Genomic DNA, 20,848 nt, shown 5'->3' with positions numbered 1-20,848 from the left:
TAGAACAAGATTTTGAGCTATAAACCTCCTGCAAGAAAGAGGGAAGTGTGTCAGGGAGTGTCCTTCAAGATGTTTGGGTGATGTGGCTGTCATGGTTAAACAGCTGCCAGTGTGTATGAACTGTGAGTTGTGGGTGTGAGGCTTGCAACAGTGCTAAGTGTGTGAGGGTGAGATAAAGCATATGATTTGAACGGTTGAGTACTAACTGAAAGAGATTGTTGGTAGGTGGGTGACAGGGGATGTGGTGCGTGGAGGAGTGGATGATGCTAGTGGTGCAGTTGGTAGGATATGTCACTTGAAATTTGAACTCACTCACCTTGACAACTTGTGTTAAATCATTGAACTTCTTCCTGCACTGCATCCATGTTCTTGGAGCTATGCTCCTGGCATTGACCTCCACTGTTACTTCCTCCCACTGCCTGTGGGGCATATGTCTGGAGGGCCTCTTGCCCCCTGTGGATGCAGGATGCCCCTCCTTCTCTCCACCTCTTGCACCGAGGCCTCCAGTGCATTATTAAAATACCTTGGTGCACACTCTCTAGTATGTTCAGCCATTCTTCAAAGTATCAGATTCAGTTTTGAAACGAGTCCCACCACTTCCTGCAGCCACCATGCAGCTCCTTTTTAAGAGGTGCAGGCTGACCTTTAAGAAGCACGAGCCACTCGCGATATCGGGGGCTCCTGCTGCTGCGTGCAGCCAATCAACAGTGCAGGTAGCGCTGGCTGCACGCATCATCGTTACGTACAGCGATACGAGCACCCATTTTGGGGGGGTTATCCAATTTAACCCCCATTAAACGTACTGATCTGTAGGGCTTTAATCTGTACAGAGTCAAAGAGCAAATAGGAAAGAAAGAAATTGCATTTTTAAAGCACCTTTCACGATTTCAGAACATTCCCAAAGCATCTCACAGCCTATGAAACACTTTTGACGTGTAATCACTGTTGTAATGTAGGGAAAAAAAGTAGGTATTTGCAGTTTTTTTCTTTTTATTTGCTGCGACATTGTAGCCTGAAAACAGGCTGTTATATTCCAACAAGTAAAAAGAAGAAATACTGGAAATCTGTGCCAGCTCTTTGAAAGAGCTATCCAATTAGTCCCATGCCCCCGACATTTCCACATAGCCCCCCGGCAAATTTTTCCTTTTCCGGTATATATCCGAATCCCTTGAATCTGCTTCCACCACCCTTTCAAGCAGTGCATTCCAGATCATAACAACTCGCTGCACCCTCTCCAAAGCCTTGTCATCCTTCCTAAAGCGCCCAGAGATGGATTCAATACTCCAGCTGAGGCCTAACCAGTGATTTATGAAGGTTAAGCATAATTCCTTGATTTCGTGCTCTATGCATATATTTAGAAAGCCAAGAAACCTATTTACTTTTTTAACGGCCTTACCAACTTGTCCTGCCACTGCCAAAGATTTGTGTGTCGGAACCCCCAGGTATCTCTGTTCCTGCACCCCAATTAAAATTGCACTGTTTAGTTGATATTGCCTCTCCTCATTCTTACTCCCAAAATACATCACTTCACACGTCTCTACATTCCATCTGCCATGTGTCTGCCCATTTCACCAGTCTATCCTCCTGTAGTCTGCTGATCTCCTCCTCACAGTTTACTGTATTTCCAAGTTTTGTGTCGTCTGCAATCTTTCAAATTGTGCTCCCTATACTCAACTCTAGGTCACAAATATAGATCAAAAAGAGCCGAGGTCCTAATACCGACCCTTGGCGGAGAGCACTGTATAATTATCTCCAGTCTGAAAAACAACCATTCATCACTACTTTCTGCTTTCTGACTCTTAGCCAATTACCTATCCATGCTGCCACTGCCCCTTTAATCCCATGGGCTTCAATTTTGCTAACAAGTGTATTATGTGGCACTATACCAAACGTCTTTTGAAAGTCCATATACACATCAACAGCAGTACCTTCACCAACCCCATTGCTCAATGAGGCAATGGAAAGATATTAAAAGAACCTGCAAATATTATGAATATGAATACACATTGGGAGGCTCAGCCAATGAAAAAGGCAAGAATATGGGAGAGTTGGAGAAAAAAAGACCTGTTACATCACTAAATAGGGAGGTTCCAGGGCTGGATCATGAAACGAGTGTAAGTACATTTGTTTTTTTACATGGAATAGAGTGCATGAGGAGCAGTGACAATGATGATGCAGTTGTGCATTGCTGGTTGATGTTATTTATTGATTACAAAGAAGTGAGCAGGTCTGATTTAAGTTGTTGCTTAAATATTTTTATTCTTTCAGGCCAGCATTTATTGCCCATCTCTAATTGCCCTTGAGAAGGTGGTGGTGAGCCGCCTTCTTAAACCGCTGCAGTCCGTGTGGTGACGGTTCTCCCACAGTGCTGTTAGGAAGGGAGTTCCAGGATTTTGACTCAGCGACGATGAAGGAACGGCGATATATTTCCAGGTCGGGATGGTGTGTGACTTGGAGGGGAACGTGCGGGTGGTGTTGTTCCCATGTGCCTGCTGCTCTTGTCCTTCTAGGTGGTAGAGGTCGTGGGGTTGGGAGGTGCTGTCGAAGAAGCCTTGGCAAGTTGCTGCGGTGCATCCTGTGGATGGTACACACTGCAGCCACGGTACGCCGGTGGTGAAGGGAGTGAATGTTTAGGGTGGTGGATGGGATGCCAATCAAGCGGGCTGCTTTGTCCTGGATGGTGTCGAGCTTCTTGAGTGTTGTTGGAGCTGCACTCATCCAGGCAAGTGAAAAGTATTCCATCACACTCCTGACATGTGCTTTGTAGATGGTGGAAAGGCTTTGGGGAGTCAGGAGGTGAGTCACTCGCCGCAGAATACCCAGCCTCTGACCTGCTCTTGTAGCCACAGTATTTATGTGGCTGGTTCAGTTAAGTTTATGGTCAATGGTGACCCCCAGGATGTTGATGGTGGGGGATTCAGCGATGGTAATGCCGTTGAATGTCAAGGGGAGGTAGTTAGAGTCTCTCTTGTTGGAGATGGTCATTGCCTGACACTTGTTTGGTACGGATGTTACTTGCCACTTATCAGCCCAAGCCTGGATGTTGTCCAGGTCTTGCTGCTTGCAGGCAGGGACAGCTTCATTATCTGAGGGGTTGTGAATGGAACTGAACAATGTACAATCATCAGCGAGCATCCCCATTTCTGACCTTATGATGGAGAGAAGGTCATTGATGAAACAGCTGAAGATGGTTGGGCCAAGGACACTGCCCTGAGGAACTCCTGCAGCAATGTCCTGGGGCTGAGAAGATTGGCCTCCAACAACCACTACCATCTTCCTTTGTGCTAGGTATGATTCCAGCCACTGGACAGTTTTCCCCCTGATTCCCATTGACTTCAACTTTACTAGGGCTCCTTGGTGCCACACAAGGTCAAATGCTGCCTTGATGTCAAGGGCAGTCACTCTCACCTCACTTCTGGAATTCAGCTCTTTTGTCCATGTTTGGACCAAGGCTGTAATGAGGTCTGGAGCCCAGTGGTCCTGGCAGAACCCAAGCTGAGCATCGGTGAGCAGGTTATTGGTGAGTGAGTGCCACATGGTAGCACTGTCAACGACACCTTACATCACTTTGCTGATGATTGAGAGTAGACTGATGGGGCAGTAAATGGCCGGATTGAATTTGTCCTGATTTTTGTGGACAGGACATACCTAGGCAATTTTCCACATTTTCGGGTAGATGCCAGTGTTGTAACTGTACTGGAACAGTTTGGCTAGAGGCGTGGCTAGACATGCCTCTACAGCACTACAGCCGGGATGTTGTCAGGGCTCATAGCCTTTGTTGTATCCAGTGATCTCAGCCATTTCTTGATATTATGTGGAGTGAATCGAATTGGCTGAAGAATGGCTTCTGTGATGGTGGGGGTATCGGGAGGAGGCCGAGATGGATCAACCACTCAGGACTTTCTGGATGAAGATGGTTGCAAACGCTTCCGTCTTGTCTTTTGCACTCACGTGCTGGGCTCTGCCATCATTGAGGATGGGATATTTACAGAGCCTCCACCTCTCGTTAGTTGTTTAATTGTCCACCACCATTCATGACTGGATGTGGCAGGACTACAGAGCTTAGATCTGATCTGTTGGTTGTGTAATCGCTTAGCTCTTTCTATAGCATGTTGCTTCTGCTGTTTAGCATGCATGTTGTCCTGAGTTGTAGCTTCACCAGTTTGGCACCTCATTTTTAGGTACTCCTGGTATTTCTCCTGGCATGCACTTCTACACTCCTCATTGAACCAGGGTTGATTCCCTGTTGGTAATGCTAGAGTGAGGAATATGCCGGGCCATGAAGTTACAGATTGTGCTGGAATACAAGTCTGATGGCCCACACCATCTCATGGATGCCCAGTTTTGAGCTGCTAGATCTGTTCTGAATCTATCCCATTTAGCACGGTGGTAGTGCCACACAACACGTTGGATGGTATCCTCAGTGTGAAGAAAGCACTTCATCTCCACAAGGACTGTGCGGTGGTCGCTCCTTCCAATACTGTCATGGACAGATGCATCCGTGACAGGTTGATTGGTTAGGACGAGGTCAAGTAGGTTTTTCCCTTGTGTTGGTTCGCGCACTACCTGCTGCAGGCCCAGTCTGGCAACTATGTCCTTCAGGACTCGCCCAGCTCGGTCAGTAGTGGTGCTACCGATGGACATTGAAGTCCCCCACCCAGAGTACATTCTGTGCCCTTGTTATCCTCAGTGCTTCCTCCAAGTGGTGGAGTAAGTTCTGCACTGGTATTGCTTCAGGCTTTTCATTTTCCAATTTTTTAAACCAGAAGAAATGTTATTTTTGCTGAAATCATGTTGCTGTGCAATTTAAAGAAGCGAGTTAAATCTGATCTATATTTCCATCCATTCTTTCCAACAAACGAAATATTCTGATGTTGCCATTTACAGCTCCTCCATACCCATCTTTTGTTTCTTTACTTGTCCCAATAACATCCTCCTTACCTTGCACCATCATCCCTTTTATCGTTTAATCACTCCTGCCCTCCACCCTATCAGAGACTTTCCCTTTTGTTCTTTGCTCTCCTACTCTTCCTCTCCCCCACACCTCGCCCCCCCACCTCATTTGCCTGGTTCTGTAGTTGTTTAAAAATTGCTAAATCTTCAACTTCTTCCAGTTCTGACAATAGGTCATTGACCTGAAACATTAACTCTGTTTCTTTCTCCACAGATGCTGCCTGACTTGCTGAATATTTACAGCATTTTCTGTTTTTATTTCAGATTCCAGCATCTGCTGTATTTTGTGTTTGCTTTTTATTTAAAACTGGATTTTTAGAGCTGCAAAGGTTTAGTACACCGAAGGTATCTGTCCGTTACACATTTAGTTTAAGCAGTACTAGATAGATGTGAAACTGATTGCACCAAAAAAAAGCAGTGGAAAAATGGTCCTGAAATTACACTGTGAGACATCGGCTTATCAATGCTCAACTGTTCAGCTGATGTTCCTTTCATTCTATTTTTACGGAGACATTAAACCATTTATTTTAAACGGGTTATTCAAATAGTAATCAAACAGGTTAAGCGCCCATATGCTGGTGTCCCAGGGTGTAATTTCAGGGCCGATGTCTTTTACATAGTGTATAGTGTCAAATTAGGTTTGTACAAATTCACGGTTAAGGGGTTAACAAGCAAATCTCAACGTTTCTGTTTGACAGGAGCTGTATCTATGGGCCATGAACAAGAGGGGCTCACATCACTTTAACAAAGCCACAAGCTGGGCTAGAGCCAGGCACCTATTGAGGCCCCCAGTCAGAAGCAAACAGCCGTGCACGCACTGCCCCTTCCACCCCATGATCCATGGGTCCACTTTTGTGATGTTAGTTCATTTTGATTGGCTCTTTACCAATACAAATTTTTATCACACTATTTTTTAACCCAACCACGAGCAAAGTTCAACATAAATACCAAAACAACCTTAATCATTAGTTCATGGTCATCAAACAATCTTTCCTATTTGCCAACTGTTCTTTAATACTCAACTTTGTTCTTTAATACCCAATGTTGTTCTTTAATACTCAACATTGTTCTTTAATACCTAATGTTTTTCTTTAATACTCAACTTTGTTCTTTAATACCCAAAGTCGTACTTTAATACTTAACATTGTTCTTTAATACCCAACGTTGTTCTTTAATACTCAACTTTGATCTTTAATACGCAATGTTGTTCCTTAATACCCAAATGTCATATCGGCACACTAATTCACAGACAGACAGGACCAGAGTGGTAATACCCTCACTTTAGGCCACACTATTAAAAATGGAAATCACTTACCTTTTCCAGGACACACATCTGCTTCTTTGTCTGAGCGTCTAGAATTTCCACTTCAACATAAGAGATTTTCGAATGTTTTTGTATTGCACACTGTCCAAATTGGCCCGAAGTCAATACAAACGGAGACAGGGAAAGGAATAATTTGGGCTCACTTTGTTTACCAGGTGACATCGCCTCCTCGACAGCAGCTCTTCCTTTATAAAGTGCATGCATTCTCTTCCTGCTAAAGTTGCCTGAAGCAGAACAGATTGTCAATACGAAGACAATTGTCTAACATTTAAATAGAGGCAGAGGCAGACAATACCCCAAAAGGTCAGGCAACATTCCATTTCAAGTGTATAACCTTATTCGACATTACTGAAAATAATGGCCATCTAATCCTCCTCTATATTTAACTTGTCATTGTGTGATGTGTCAAGAGTGTTCTTTTTTAATAGCAGGGAGGCTGACTACTTCCTATCCTTATCACCATGCTTTCAAAGTGACAGCATGGAGATATTAGAGGTAGGCAAAATTCAGGGCCGAGATTAACCAAATTCCACTGGTATCATTAGAATCCGAAGGGTTGAGAACAAAACCTTATATAGTAAAATCTTCTTAACATGGATTATCAGGATCCCTAAAATGTTATTTAAATGTATACATAAACAGATGAGACAATATGAGCTGCTTAAAATATTTAGCTGTAAAAATAAATATGTGCCCTAATGGCTGAGTAAGTCATCTATTGAGAAGCTGAATTACATAGAAAAATAAAAGTTGCACATTCAATCCCAGTCTGTGCAAAGTAAGATGAAATCAGCTATGGCGATGATAGGGTCATTACAGTTGCCTTCAGTGCCCATGTTAGACAGTGGAAAATTGGCTAGAGTTCACCTTCCTGATCACTGTACAGAGAGCTTTGCTGCAAGTGCACGTGGTTGGACATCAGACGTGAATAGGATGAAGGTTGGTCGTGATGTCCCCTTCTGCCCCATGGTGGAATAGTCTGCCAATACTCATTGTCAAGGCTCACCCGTGAACAATGAACATTTGGTAAGGTACTGGAAGGCAACCAGCACAAGAGAAACCATACCCCAGCAGGAAGTCAGTGCCTTCAGGCGATGAGGAAATTGGCTGAGAAATTTTTTAAAATAAAATCTATGGCTGACTATTTTTTTTTTATTCGTTCATGGGATGTGGGCGTCGCTGGCAAGGCCGGCATTTATTGCCCATCCCTAATTGCCCTTGAGAAGGTGGTGGTGAGCTGCCTTCTTGAACCGCTGCAGTCCGTGTGGTGACGGTTCTCCCACAGTGCTGTTAGGAAGGGAGTTCCAGGATTTTGACCCAGCGACAATGAAGGAACGGCGATATATTTCCAAGTCGGGATGGTGTGTGACTTGGAGGGGAACGTGCAGGTGGTGTTGTTCCCATGCGCCTGCTGCCCTTGTCCTTCTAGGTGGTAGAGGTCGCGGGTTTGGGAGGTGCTGTCGAAGAAGCCTTGGCGAGTTGCTGCAGTGCATCCTGTGGATGGTGCACACTGCAGCCACAGTGCGCCGGTGGTGAAGGGAGTGAATGTTTAGGGTGGTGGATGGGGTGCCAATCAAGCGGGCTGCTTTATCTTGGATGGTGTCGAGCTTCTTGAGTGTTGTTGGAGCTGCACTCATCCAGGCAAGTGGAGAGTATTCCATCACACTCCTGACTTGTGCCTTGTAGATGGTGGAAAGGCTTTGGGGAGTCAGGAGGTGAGTCACTCGCCGCAGAATACCCAGCCTCTGACCTGCTCTCGTAGCCACAGTATTTATATGGCTGGTCCAGTTAAGTTTCTGGTCAATGGTGACCCCCAGGATGTTGATGGTGGGGGATTCGGCGATGGTAATGCCGTTGAATGTCAAGGGGAGGTGGTTAGACTCTCTCTTGTTGGAGATGGTCATTGCCTGGCACTTATCTGGCGCGAATGTTACTTGCCACTTATCAGCCCAAGCCTGGATGTTGTCCAGGTCTTGCTGCATGCGGGCTCGGACTGCTTCATTATCTGAGGGGTTGCGAATGGAACTGAACACTGTGCAGTCATCAGCGAACATCCCCATTTCTGACCTTATGATGGAGGGAAGGTCATTGATGAAGCAGCTGAAGATGGTTGGGCCTAGGACACTGCCCTGAGGAACTCCTGCAGCAATGCCCTGGGGCTGAGATGATTGGCCTCCAACAACCACTACCATCTTCCTTTGTGCTAGGTATGACTCCAGCCACTGGAGAGTTTTCCCCCTGATTCCCATTGACTTCAATTTTACTAGGGCTCCTTGGTGCCACACTCGGTCAAATGCTGCCTTGATGTCAAGGGCAGTCACTCTCACCTCACCTCTGGAATTCAGCTCTTTTGTCCATGTTTGGACCAAGGCTGTAATGAGGTCTGGAGCCGAGTGGTCCTGGCGGAACCCAAACTGAGCATCGGTGAGCAGGTGCCGCTTGATAGCACTGTCGACGACACCTTCCATCACTTTGCTGATGATTGAGAGTAGACTGATGGGGCGGTAATTGGCCGGATTGTATTTGTCCTGCTTTTTGTGGACAGGACATACCTGGGCAATTTTCCACATTGTCGGGTGGATGCCAGTGTTGTAGCTGTACTGGAACAGCTTGGCTAGAGGCCTAGCTAGTTCTGGAGCACAAGTCTTCAGCACTACAGCTGGGATGTTGTCGGGGCCCATAGCCTTTGCTGTATCCAGTGCACTCAGCCGTTTCTTGATATCACGTGGAGTGAATCGAATTGGCCGAAGACTGGCTTCCGTGATGGTGGGGATATCGGGAGGAGGTCGAGATGGATCATCCACTCGGCACTTCTGGCTGAAGATGGTTGCAAACGCTTCAGCCTTGTCTTTTGCACTCACGTGCTGGACTCCGCCATCATTGAGAATGGGGATGTCTGCAGAGCCTCCTCCTCCCGTTAGTTGTTTAATTGTCCACCACCATTCACGACTGGATGTGGCAGGACTGCAGAGCTTTGATCTGATCCGTTGGTTGTGGAATCGCTTCGCTCTGTCTATAGCATGTTGCTTCCGCTGTTTAGCATGCATGTAGTCCTGAGTTGTAGCTTCACCAGGTTGGCACCTAATTTTTAGGTACGCCTGGTGCTGCTCCTGGCATGCTCTTCTACACTCGTCATTGAACCAGGGTTGATCCCCTGGCTTGTTGGTAATGGTAGAGTGAGGAATATGCAGGGCCATGAGGTTACAGATTGTGCTGGAATACAATTCTGCTGCTGATGGCCCACAGCGCCTCATGGATGCCCAGTTTTGAGCTGCTGGATCTGTTCTGAATCTATCCCATTTAGCACGGTGGTAGTGCCACACAACACGTTGGATAGTGTCCTCAGTGCGAAGACGGGATTTCATCTCCACGAGGACTGTGCGGTGGTCACTCCTACCAATACTGTCATGGACAGATGCATTTGCGACACGTAGATTGGTGAGGACGAGGTCAAGTAAGTTTTTCCCTCGTGTTGGTTCGCTCACCACCTGCCGCAGGCCCAGTCCAGCAGCTATGTCCTTCAGGACTCGGCCAGCTCGGTCAGTAGTGGTGCGACCGAGCCACTCTTGGTGATGGATATTGAAGTCCCCCACCCAGAGTACATTTTGTGCCCTTGCTACCCTCAGTGCTTCCTCCAAGTGGTGTTCAACATGGAGGAGGACTGATTCATCAGCTGAGGGAGGACGGTCGGTGGTAATCAGCAGGAGGTTTCCTTGCCCATGTTTGACCTGATGCCATGAGATTTCATGGGGTCCAGAGTCAATGTTGAGGACTCCCAGGGCCACTCCCTCCTGACTGTATATCACTGTACCGCCACCTCTGGTGGGTCTGTCCTGCCGGTGGGACAGGACATACCCAGGGATGGTGATGGAAGAGTCTGGGACGTTGGCTGAAAGATATGATTCTGTGAGTATGGCTATGTCAGGCTGTTGCTTGACTAGTCTGTGGGATAGCTCTCCCAATTTTGGCACAAGTCCCCAGATGTTAGTAAGGAGGACCTTGCAGGGTCGACTGGGCTTGGTGTTTTGCCGTTGTCGTGTCCGGTGCCTAGTGGTCCGATGCCGGGTGGTCCGTCCGGTTTTATTCTTCTTATGACTTTTCGTAGCGAGATTTTACAACTGAGTGGCTTGCTAGGCCATTTCAGAGGGCAATTAAGAATCAACCACATTGCTGTGGGTCTGGAGTCACATATAGGCCAGACCGGGTAAGGGCGGCAGGCTTCCATTCCCTAAAGGACATTAGTGAACCAGATGGGTTTTTACGACAATCCGGTAGTTTCATGGCCATCATTACTGATACTAGTATTTTAATTCCAGATTTTTATTTAATTAATTGAATTTAATTAATTAATTGAATTTAAATTCGCCAGCTGCCGTGGCAGGATTTGAACTCATGACTCTGGATTTTAGTCCAGGCCTCTGGATTACTCGCCCAGTAACATAACCACTATGCTACCGTACCCATGTTGAGTTTGGTAATTACTTAACATTCATAGTTTTTGTTGTTAAGATTTTACTTTTGCTTTTGTAGCATAAGTTTATAAACTGTAATTTATTCCTGTTATGTTTGAAGCTGTATTCTTCATTGGCTGTGAAGTGCTTTATAACGTCCTGAGGCCATGAAAGGTATTATATAAATGCAAGTTTTTCCTTTCAAGGTGGAGAGGTACTAGAAGGAACTCAGGATCAATTTAAAGAACTACAGGACTAGGCAAAGGAAATGAGGCAGGGCAAAAGCTGCATAAAAGAAACCAAAAACCAGCAACAAAATATAACTAAATCGACATTTATTCCGTGAAAATAATGTGTTTCAGTAGAATCAGTGACCCATTGCACACCTGCCAGCAGAAGTGTTGATTTTGACATGTAGCTACGTGAGAAACATTAATTTCAAATCCAGCCTGTCAGGATCAGCACTTCCTCAAATGACTGACAATGAGACTATATCCTCACTGAAACTGAAAACATGCTTTTCAGAGTATTGAAAACAACTATAGGAATGAAAAAGCTAATATAGCTACATCGAAAAAATAAATTAAAAGGTTAACATCTCCATTTAAAGAGTGGGGAGAGGGATTTGATATGCATTCATTAAAGATTACACAATTCACAGTGATTTCCAAACATAATTTCACTTAAACCACACACACATTTGTTTATTTCCATTTGTAGATTTACAATTGCCCCAATAAAGTAACTAGAAGTTATAAATAAAATCAAGGAATAAGGGAGATAGTCAAGCCCTGAAAGTAGTTATGGGGCTGATCCCCAGTGTCAGGAGTCTGAATTATGAATCAAGGGGGGTTAAATTGGTTAACCCCCAAAAACGGGTGCTGGGATCGTGGAGCGTGATTAACCTGGGCCCGGTGGTTGAAATGGAGGCAGCACATAACGTTCGTGCTGCCTGGTGATTTCAGTGATTGCTGCGTGCAGCCACGTTACCTGCACTGTTGAGTGGCTGCGCACACCAGCAGGGGGCCCCGATATCGGGAGTGGCTAGCACCACTTAAAGGCAGCCTGCACCTCTTAAAGGGGAGGTGCACTGTAGCTGTAGGAAGTGGTGGAAGTCAATGGTGAAGTGAATCTGTGCTGCAATATAGTGAAGCATGGAGATGATGGGAACTCTGGAATTTATAATAAGCAACAATGTGGCTGCTCTACGTTTGCAGGACTCTTAAATTTTCAAAATATAAGATACAGGTCTGAGCAGAGATCAGAAATTGCACACGTAAAACACAGACCACAGGTCCCTTCCTTATGTTTAAAAACTATTGATTTATTTTTAAAAATTGAATAAAGGTAAATACATCCCACATCCTCCAATCTGCATCCCAGACCCCATCAATCTGCCAATCTGAGTTTGTACCGGGCCTGCAAGACAGCGTGCACCAAGGTTCTCTGATGATGCAGTACGTGGTGCAAAAAGTAGACAAAAGGAGGGACATCCTATATCCGCAGGGGAGCAAGAGAACCTCCAGACACATGCTCCCGAGGTGGTGGGAGGCAGTAGGGGATGAAGTCAATGCCAGAGGCATAGCGCCACGAACATGGATGCAGTGCAGGAAGAAGTTCAATGATTTGACATGAATGGTCAAGGTGAGTGAGTTCAACTGTCATCTCCTACCAATTGCACCACTAGCCGCATCCACTGCTCCAAGCACTACACCTCCCTCACCCTCCTACCAACAAACTCTTTCCATCAGTATCAACTCTTCAAATCAGATGCTTCATCTCACCCTCACATATTACCACTGTTGTAAGCCACACACCCACAACTCACAGTTCACATACACTGGCAGCTATTCAACCATGACAGCCACATCACCCAAACATCTTGTAGGACACTCACTGATACACTTCTCGCTTTCTTGCAGGAGAAGGTGGACCATAACAGGAGGCAGCAAGTGGCAGTGGCTCCATGGACCATGAACCTGCTGTCCTCTCTCAGGATAACAGCATTCCTGTCTCACCTCTGCCACTCCGCCCTTACTGTTTCCGGTCAGCTAGCCAGCCCACTCCCTGTAGAGTACTGAAAATGTATTATAGGAACATGGGAACATAAGCACAGGAGTAGGCCATTTAGCCCTAGAGCCTGTTCTGCCATTCAATGAGATCATGGTTCATCTGTGACCTAACTCCATATTCCTGCCTTAGCCCCATATCCCTTAATACCTTTGGTTAACAAAAACATATCAGTCTCAGGTTTAAAATTAACAATTGAGCTAGCATCAACTGCCATTTGTGGATGAGAGTTCCAAATTTCCTAACTTCACTCCTGCAAGTCCTGGTTCTAAATTTTAGGCTATGTCCCCTAGTCTTAGTATTCAAGTATAGGAGAGCTCCAAAAACAGTTACAAATGCATCAGCAGTCAGAAGCAGTAATCCAGCAACTAACCTGTAAGTCCTGCATGGTCCCTTTAAATAGTGCAGGTGGGGGGGGGGGGTCCTCCATGCTGTTTAAGACCTGTTCAGCTCTGCGAGGCTGGAACGTGGATTTCCAATGTAGCAGTGGTCCCTTTAAATCAGCGTTGCACACGGAGATCGGGTGGGGGGGGGGGGCGGTCGGACATAGTGGGGGTGGCCGGCCAATCATGGGGGGATCAGAGTCATAATCTCCCTACTTTACATGCTGCAGGCATTCATTAGGTCCGCATGCGCAACGACCTTTACCAAGATGGCGTCCTGCGCACATCATGCGGAAATATGTGCACGCATCTTGGATGTCATTTTCGAGCTTAGGAGTCCGTGTAGCGCCTGCACTATGGGCGCTACATGGCCCAATTTAGCCTCTAAGGTTTCAGCCTTGGCTCAATGTTAACACTCTTGCCCTGAATCAGGAACTTATGGGTTCAAGCCCCATTCCACACACTTGGGGGGGGGGGGTAATCGGTGGGTTGGGAGCGGGTGGGAAGGTAAAAATTGTAAAAATGTTAAACCTGCCTCCAACCCGCCCGGTTTTAGCGGAGGCGGGTCAGTCAGTAAAATCTTTTAAGGAGGCCGCGGGCCTCCATTTTAATAGATTTTTTATTTTTAACTTCTGGGAACGGGATTCCCGGGCCTTCTGATTCACGCCACGTAAGAGGAGACGAGAAGGCCCCGATCAACAAGTAAGTGTCTTTATTGGGGGCCAGGAGGAGCAAGAGTGTTTCCTTCAGGCCCAACAAGCTTATCTGCCGCGATCCCACAAACACACACGATTGGTCGACTGCCCCCCCCCCCCCCCGCCTACATCCGATCTCCGATCCCCCCACTATGTCCGACCCCCCCCCAAATCACAGAACCCACCCCACAATCTCCAAACCCCACTTCGATCTCCGACCCCCCTGATGTCTGCCCCCCTCCCGATCCATGACCAACGCCCATCCCAATGTCCGACCCTGAACATCACCCCGATGTCCCACTTATTTGGCATCCACTCCTCGGCTTCTTTCCCATCCAAACAGGCAGCCAGACTGCCAATACGGCTGCCTGCCGGGTGGGAAACCTGCTGAAAAAATTTAAAAGATGTCCTGACGTTAAAATCGTTAGGAGGTCCGGGAAAGTCGTACTTCCAGTCATACGTCCAAAATCTAGTCTGATACTCCAATGCTGTAATGAGGGAATATTGCACTGTCAGAGGTTCCGTCTTTTAGATGAGACATTAGAGCAAGGCCCCGTCTGCCTTCTCTGGTGGATGTAAAAGATCCATGGCACTATTGATAGAAGAGGGGGGAATTCTCTTGGTGTCATTACTGCACTGTTACCTTTGGAGTCCATCATGATCGATCCTTGGTTCCCTCCTTTTTCTTATCTGCATACAGCCACTTGGCAACATCCAAAACATCAGGTTCCACATGTACGCTGACAACACCCAGCTCTACCTCACCACCATCTCTCTCGACCCCTCCACTATCTCTCATTTGTCACACTGCTTGTCCGACATCCAGTACTGAATGAGCAAAAATTTCCTCCAACTAAATATTGGGAAGACTGAAGCCATTGTCTTCGGTCCCCACCACAAACTCCGTCCCTTAGCCACCAACTCCATCCCTCTCTCTGGCCACTGCCTGAGGCTGAACCTGACCGTTCTCAACCGTGGCATCCTATTTGACCCTGAGATGAGCTTCCGATCACATATCCGCTCCATCACCAAAACCACCTACTTCCACCTCCGTATTATCTCCCATCTCCGCCCCTGCCTTAGCTCATCTGCTGCTGAAACCCTCATCCATGCCTTTGTTATCTCTAGAATCGACTATTCCAATGCTTGCCTGGCCGGCCTCCCACCTTCCACCCTCCATAAACTTGAGCTCATCCAAAACATATCCTAACTCGGACCAAGTCCTGGTCACCCATCACCCCTGTGCTCGCTGACCTACATTGGCTCCCGGGCCAGGAACACCTCGATTTTAAAATTCTTATTATTGTGTTCAAATCCCTCCATGGCTTCGCCCCTCCCTATCTCTGTAACCTCCTCCAGCCTTACAACCCTCCGAGATCTCTGCGCTCCTCTAATTCTTGCCTCTTGCACATCCCAGATTTTAATCGTTCCACCATTGGTGGCCGTGCCTTCAGCTGCCTAGGCCCTAAGCTCTGGAATTTCCTCCCTAAATCTCTACGCTTCTCTATTTCTCTCTCCTCCTTTAAGATGCTGCTTAAAACCTACCTCGTTGACCAAGCTCTTGGTCACCTGTCCTAGTGTCTCCTTATGTGGCTCGGTGTCAAATTTTGTTTGAAAATTGCTCCTGTGAAGCGCCTTAGGACGTTTTACTACATTAAAGGCACTATATAAATGCAAGTTGTTGTTGTTGTGTCCTGGCCAACATTCATCCCCCAAACAAACAATGCTACAAAAACAGATTATCTCATCATTTATTTGGTTGCATTGAGACCTTATTGTGCACTAATTGGCTGCCACTTTTGCCTACATGGCAATATTGGACCAATTCTTCCTGGAAAAGCAACAGTGTGTTAATGATGTACACCTTTATTAATGCACACATTGGCCAGCAAGTTCAGGGGATGAAGAGATACGTCATGAGTTATGAATCTCCCCAACTTGCTGGTTGATTTACGTCGCTCCGCCATTTGCCTTGCACAAAGCAGCTTCTCACCCTTAGCCTCCCCGTTATTCTTGAACTTGCTGGATTTGTACATTAATTGCCTATTAAACTCACCGGAGAAAGTTAGAGCTCATAATTAACAGCGTAAATACCCTTTTAACAAAGTGATAATTGTTAATGCAATGCCAATCAATCTTTTCAGCCGAGAAAGGGAATAATTGAAACTGTTGAGTCTCATTCCTGCATGTAGTAATTTGCTGTTAAAGATTTTAAAATTTCAAATCTTAAATTTTTCAATTTTTTCTTATTTTTCCTTTCTGTCTCTTTTTTCTCTCTCTCTTAATCCAATCTTTTTTTCCCTTTCTTTATTTTTCCTTCCGTACCTGATTTGACTCTAATTCACCCTCCTTCTCCATTGTTGCTCTGTTTCTTTCTCAATCCTTAATTCTCATTGGTTAAGGAGATAAAATGTTGGTCCCAGATGCCCCGTTGCCCGCTATAAGCTCGCACTTCCGGCAAGTTTCAGTGCAAATTCGAGCAGAAGGGTGCAGGAAAAAGTCTAACTAACGGCACATGCCGCGAGATGCCCCACTGCAACAAGACTTGGCCCTTTGACAACAATTTAAAAGTACTGAATTGGCTGTGAATAATTTTGGGAGATCCTGATGATATGAAGGTTGCTTTATAAATGCAAGTTCTTTCTATAATCAGTTGTCTTGGGCAAGACTGATATGGGAGCCAGCAGCATCACCTGGGTCTGCCAGCTCCACATTGCGCTGCACAGACACCAGACTGAGATTGATGAGGCCTTTTAAGCTACAGTACAAATAAGAATGAGTGTTAACATAAAGAAACTGCAAAGCAGTTTTTCAGTAGGTATGTGTACTTGGGTATATAGGAAAGACCAAATGAGGGAAATTCAAATGTGACAAATTACAAGAAAGAAGAAAGAATTTACATTTATATAGCATCTTCCATGACAAAATTATAACCCTTCAGTCACATCATCACAGAAGTTAATAGGTATCACACACGTGATTAGAAGGTACTAATCTGAATAAGAGGTTCAATAAACATCATGGGGGAAATTTTCGATAAGGATCCGTTTTGGGCGGTGTTAACGCGATGCACTAACACCCCACGCCCGACGGACCCTGAGCAGGCAGGACGCAAGTTTGGACCCAAGGGAGCACTTACCTGCAATCAGCGTTCCTTTCCAGGCCTTGTCGCTGGGTCAAAATCCTGGAACTCCCTTCCTAACAGCACTGTGGGAGAACCTTCACCACACGGACTTCAGCGGTTCAAGAAGGCGGCTCACCACCACCTTCTCGAGGGCAAGTAGGGATGGGCAATAAATGCTGGCCTTGCCAGCGACGCCCACATCCCGTGAACGAATTTTTTAAAAAATCAATGCAATTTGCACTTCCCACCACCAGAGGGAGCTCCATCTTTTAAAGGGAAGATGTTTCTTAGAAATTTCTTAAAGGTAGCTGGTACCTGTTATTTGCTGAAAATAACAGTCTACTGTCTGCATGGAGTCTGAACAGAGATCAGACATCGCACATGCAAAACACAAATGCAGATCCTATCCCTATGCTTACACACTGATGAGTTATGTTAAAACATTGAATAAAGATTGCGCACTATTAAATCCCACATCCTCCAATCTGCACGCCAGACCTCACCAATTTGCCGATCTGAGTTTGTGCCAGGCCTGCGAGAGTGCATGCACCAAGGTTCTCTGCTGATGCACTAGAGACCTTGGGTGCAAGAGGTGGAGAGAAGGAGAGACATCCTATATCCGCAGTGGGGGTGGGGGCAAAAGGCCCTCCAGACATTTAGTCAAAAGACAGTGGATGGCAGCAGGGGTCGAAGTCAATGCCAGGCACACAGCATCATGAACATGGATTCAGTGCAGGAAGAAGTTCAATGGTTTGACAAGAGTGGTCAAGGTGAGTGAGGTCAACTGTCAAGTGGTGTCTCCTACCAACTGCACCACGCACTACACCCCCCATCACCCACATACCAATAAACTCTTTCCATCAGTACTCAACTCTTCCAATCAGATGCTTCCTCTTACCCTTACACATTACCACTGTTTCAAGCTGCCCACCCACAACTCACAGGCCACACACACTGGCAGCTATTCAACTATGACAGGTACATCACCAGCAACACATCCCGCTATCTTGCTGGAGAAGGTGGCACATATCAGGAGGCAGCAAGTGGCTATGGCATTTAGCCCCTTGAGCCTGTTCCACCATTCAACGAGATCATGGTGGACCTGTGACCTAACTCCATATACCCGTCTTAGCCCCATAGCCCTTAATACCCTTGGTTCACAGAAATCTTTCAATCTCAGATTTAACATTCACAAGTGAGCTAGCAGCAACTGTCACCTGCAGAAGAGCGTTCCAAATGTCTCCCACCCTTTGTGTGTAGAAGCAGTTCCTAACTTCACTCCTGCACGTCCTGGCTCTAAATGTTAGGCTATGTCCCCGTGTCCTAGTATTCAAATGTAGGAGACCTCCAAAAACAGTTACAAATGTCTCGGCAGCCAGAAGCAATAATCCAGGCACTAACCTGTAAATCCTGCATGATTCCTTTAAATAGCACCGGTGGGGTGTCCTTCAGGCACTCTAAGACACGTTCAGATGGTTAGAGTTAAGACTATCCGTTGAGTTGAGCGTTAAGTCCCATAACAGTGTCTATCAAATCAGCGTTGCACACTGATTGAAGCCATTTTCTCCCTACTTTACACGATTCCAGCATTCGTTATCTGCGCATGCGCAAACTCCTATACCAAGATGACGTCTGGCGCTCGTCACGCAGGAAGCGTGCGTGCGCATGCAAGACGCCATCCTGGACGTTGGAGAGGTCGTGTAGTGCCAAAACAAAGGGCACTACACGGCCCAATTTAGCGCCCATAATACTGTCAGAATGAAGCCTGAGTGATTTAAACCCACTATAAAATTGGATTATTCCAACTAAGCACTCCCTGTTATCCAATCATTTTAAATTCATATATATATATGTTAGTTTTACATGCATTTTATTCTGTTTTGAGTCTATGTTTTAGATGACAATAGCTGTTGTATAAATGGTAAATGTCAGTGCACTTGCATTATTGCAGAACAATATTACCACTGCAGGACCGGCAGTTGGACCATCATTTCTGCAAATGCACTAATAACAATTTCCAGTCATTGCTGTGCCTTTCTATTCTACCACTTGTATGAAGAACAGTTCTTGTTTAAGAGCATTAGCTCTCATTCTGACATTCAGCTTCATTTCATGTATCATTGCTTGAAATCTTACTTTTATTTCTCTTTGACATTTCCAGAGCCCCTGAAAGTGTATGTTATTCCAGCCACATCGAGCACTTGGCCTTGATTTCTTGTGGAATACTTGTTGAGGTGTTGAACCAGAAATGCAACCGCCTCAGGGGACCTAATTGAGTTCTGCTAATTGAATGTTTCTTGTATTATGGCAACAATTAAGCAGGGGTTCCAGAAAGAAGTTTGCTTGTTCTCTCTCAAGTCTCGACTTCATCAATAAGCTGGTGGATGTCATCAAGAATGGCAATAGGGCCAAATTCTCTTAGCCATTTGACCAAATTGCCACCATAACTCCAGCGACAGTCCAATGGAATGGCTTGGAAAGAAGCCAGGACCTGGAATAGCTGGGGGCTGAACTCAGTTGGGAAATTTTGCTCGGCCTTGTAAGGGGCGGAGCTTTTTTTTTATTCGTTCACGGGATGTGGGCGTCGCTGGCGAGGCCAGCATTTATTGCCCATCCCTAATTGCCCTTGAGAAGGTGGTGGTGAGCCGCCTTCTTGAACCGCTGCAGTCCGTGTGGTGACGGTTCTCCCCACAGTGCTGTTAGGAAGGGAGTTCCAGGATTTTGACACAGTGACAATGAAGGAACGGCGATATATTTCCAAGTCAGGATGGTGTGTGACTTGGAGGGGAACGTGCAGGTGGTGTTGTTCACATGTACCTGCTGCTCTTGTCCTTCTAGGTGGTAGAGGTCGCGGGTTTGGGAGGTGCTGTCGAAGAAGCCTTGGCGAGTTGCTGCAGTGCATCCTGTGGATGGAGCACACTGCAGCCACAGTGCGCCGGTGGTGGAGGGAGTGAATGTTTAGGGTGGTGGATGGGGTGCCAATCAAGCGGGCTGCTTTATCTTGGATGGTGTCGAGCTTCTTGAGTGTTGTTGGAGCTGCACTCATCCAGGCAAGTGGAGAGTATTCCATCACACTCCTGACTTGTGCCTTGTAGATGGTGGAAAGGCTTTGGGGAGTCAGGAGGTGAGTCACTCGCCACAGAATACCCAGCCTCTGACCTGCTCTTGTAGCCACAGTATTTATATGGCTGGTCCAGTTAAGTTTCTGGTCAATGGTGACCCCCAGGATGTTGATTGTGGGGGATTCGGCGATGGTAATGCTGTTGAATGTCAAGGGGAGGTGGTTAGACTCTCTCTTGTTGGAGATGGTCATTGCCTGGCACTTGTCTGGCGCGAATGTTACTTGCCACTTATCAGCCCAAGCCTGGATGTTGTCCAGGTCTTGCTGCATGCGGGCTCGGACTGCTTCATTATTTGAGGGGTTGCGAATGGAACTGAACACCGTGCAGTCATCAGCGAACATCCCCATTTCTGACCTTATGATGGAGGGAAGGTCATTGATGAAGCAGCTGAAGATGGTTGGGCCTAGGACACTGCCCTGGGAAACTCCTGCAGCAATGTCCTGGGGCTGAGATGATTGGCCTCCAACAACCACTACCATCTTCCTTTGTGCTAGGTATGACTCCAGCCACTGGAGAGTTTTCCCCCTGATTCCCATTGACTTCAATTTTACTAGGGCTCCTTGGTGCCACACTCGGTCAAATGCTGCCTTGATGTCAAGGGCAGTCACTCTCACCTCACCTCTGGAATTCAGCTCTTTTGTCCATGTTTGGACCAGGGCTGTAATGAGGTCTGGAGCCGAGTGGTCCTGGCGGAACCCAAACTGAGCATCGGTGAGCAGGTTATTG

At 46.4% G+C, this 20,848-nt stretch overlaps 1 protein-coding gene across 1 annotated transcript in view; it reads right to left on the bottom strand.

Moving 5' to 3' along the window:
* The window catches only part of LOC137321174 (trans-2,3-enoyl-CoA reductase-like), a 131,087-nt gene extending 124,585 nt beyond the window's left edge, over positions 1-6,502 (bottom strand). Inside the window, exon 1 of the mRNA XM_067983438.1 lies at positions 6,269-6,502. Within this exon, the coding sequence (XP_067839539.1) occupies positions 6,269-6,481 (213 nt within the window). The 5' untranslated portion in view covers positions 6,482-6,502. The remainder of the gene's footprint in view (positions 1-6,268) is intronic.
* Positions 6,503-20,848: the final 14,346 nt, after the last annotated feature.

Source organism: Heptranchias perlo, chromosome 4, assembly GCF_035084215.1.
Source record: "Heptranchias perlo isolate sHepPer1 chromosome 4, sHepPer1.hap1, whole genome shotgun sequence".
NCBI classification, from domain to species: Eukaryota; Metazoa; Chordata; class Chondrichthyes; order Hexanchiformes; family Hexanchidae; genus Heptranchias; species Heptranchias perlo.
The sequence above is the reverse complement of the archived record's forward strand: the minus strand, read 5'-3'. Positions and strand labels throughout refer to the sequence as shown.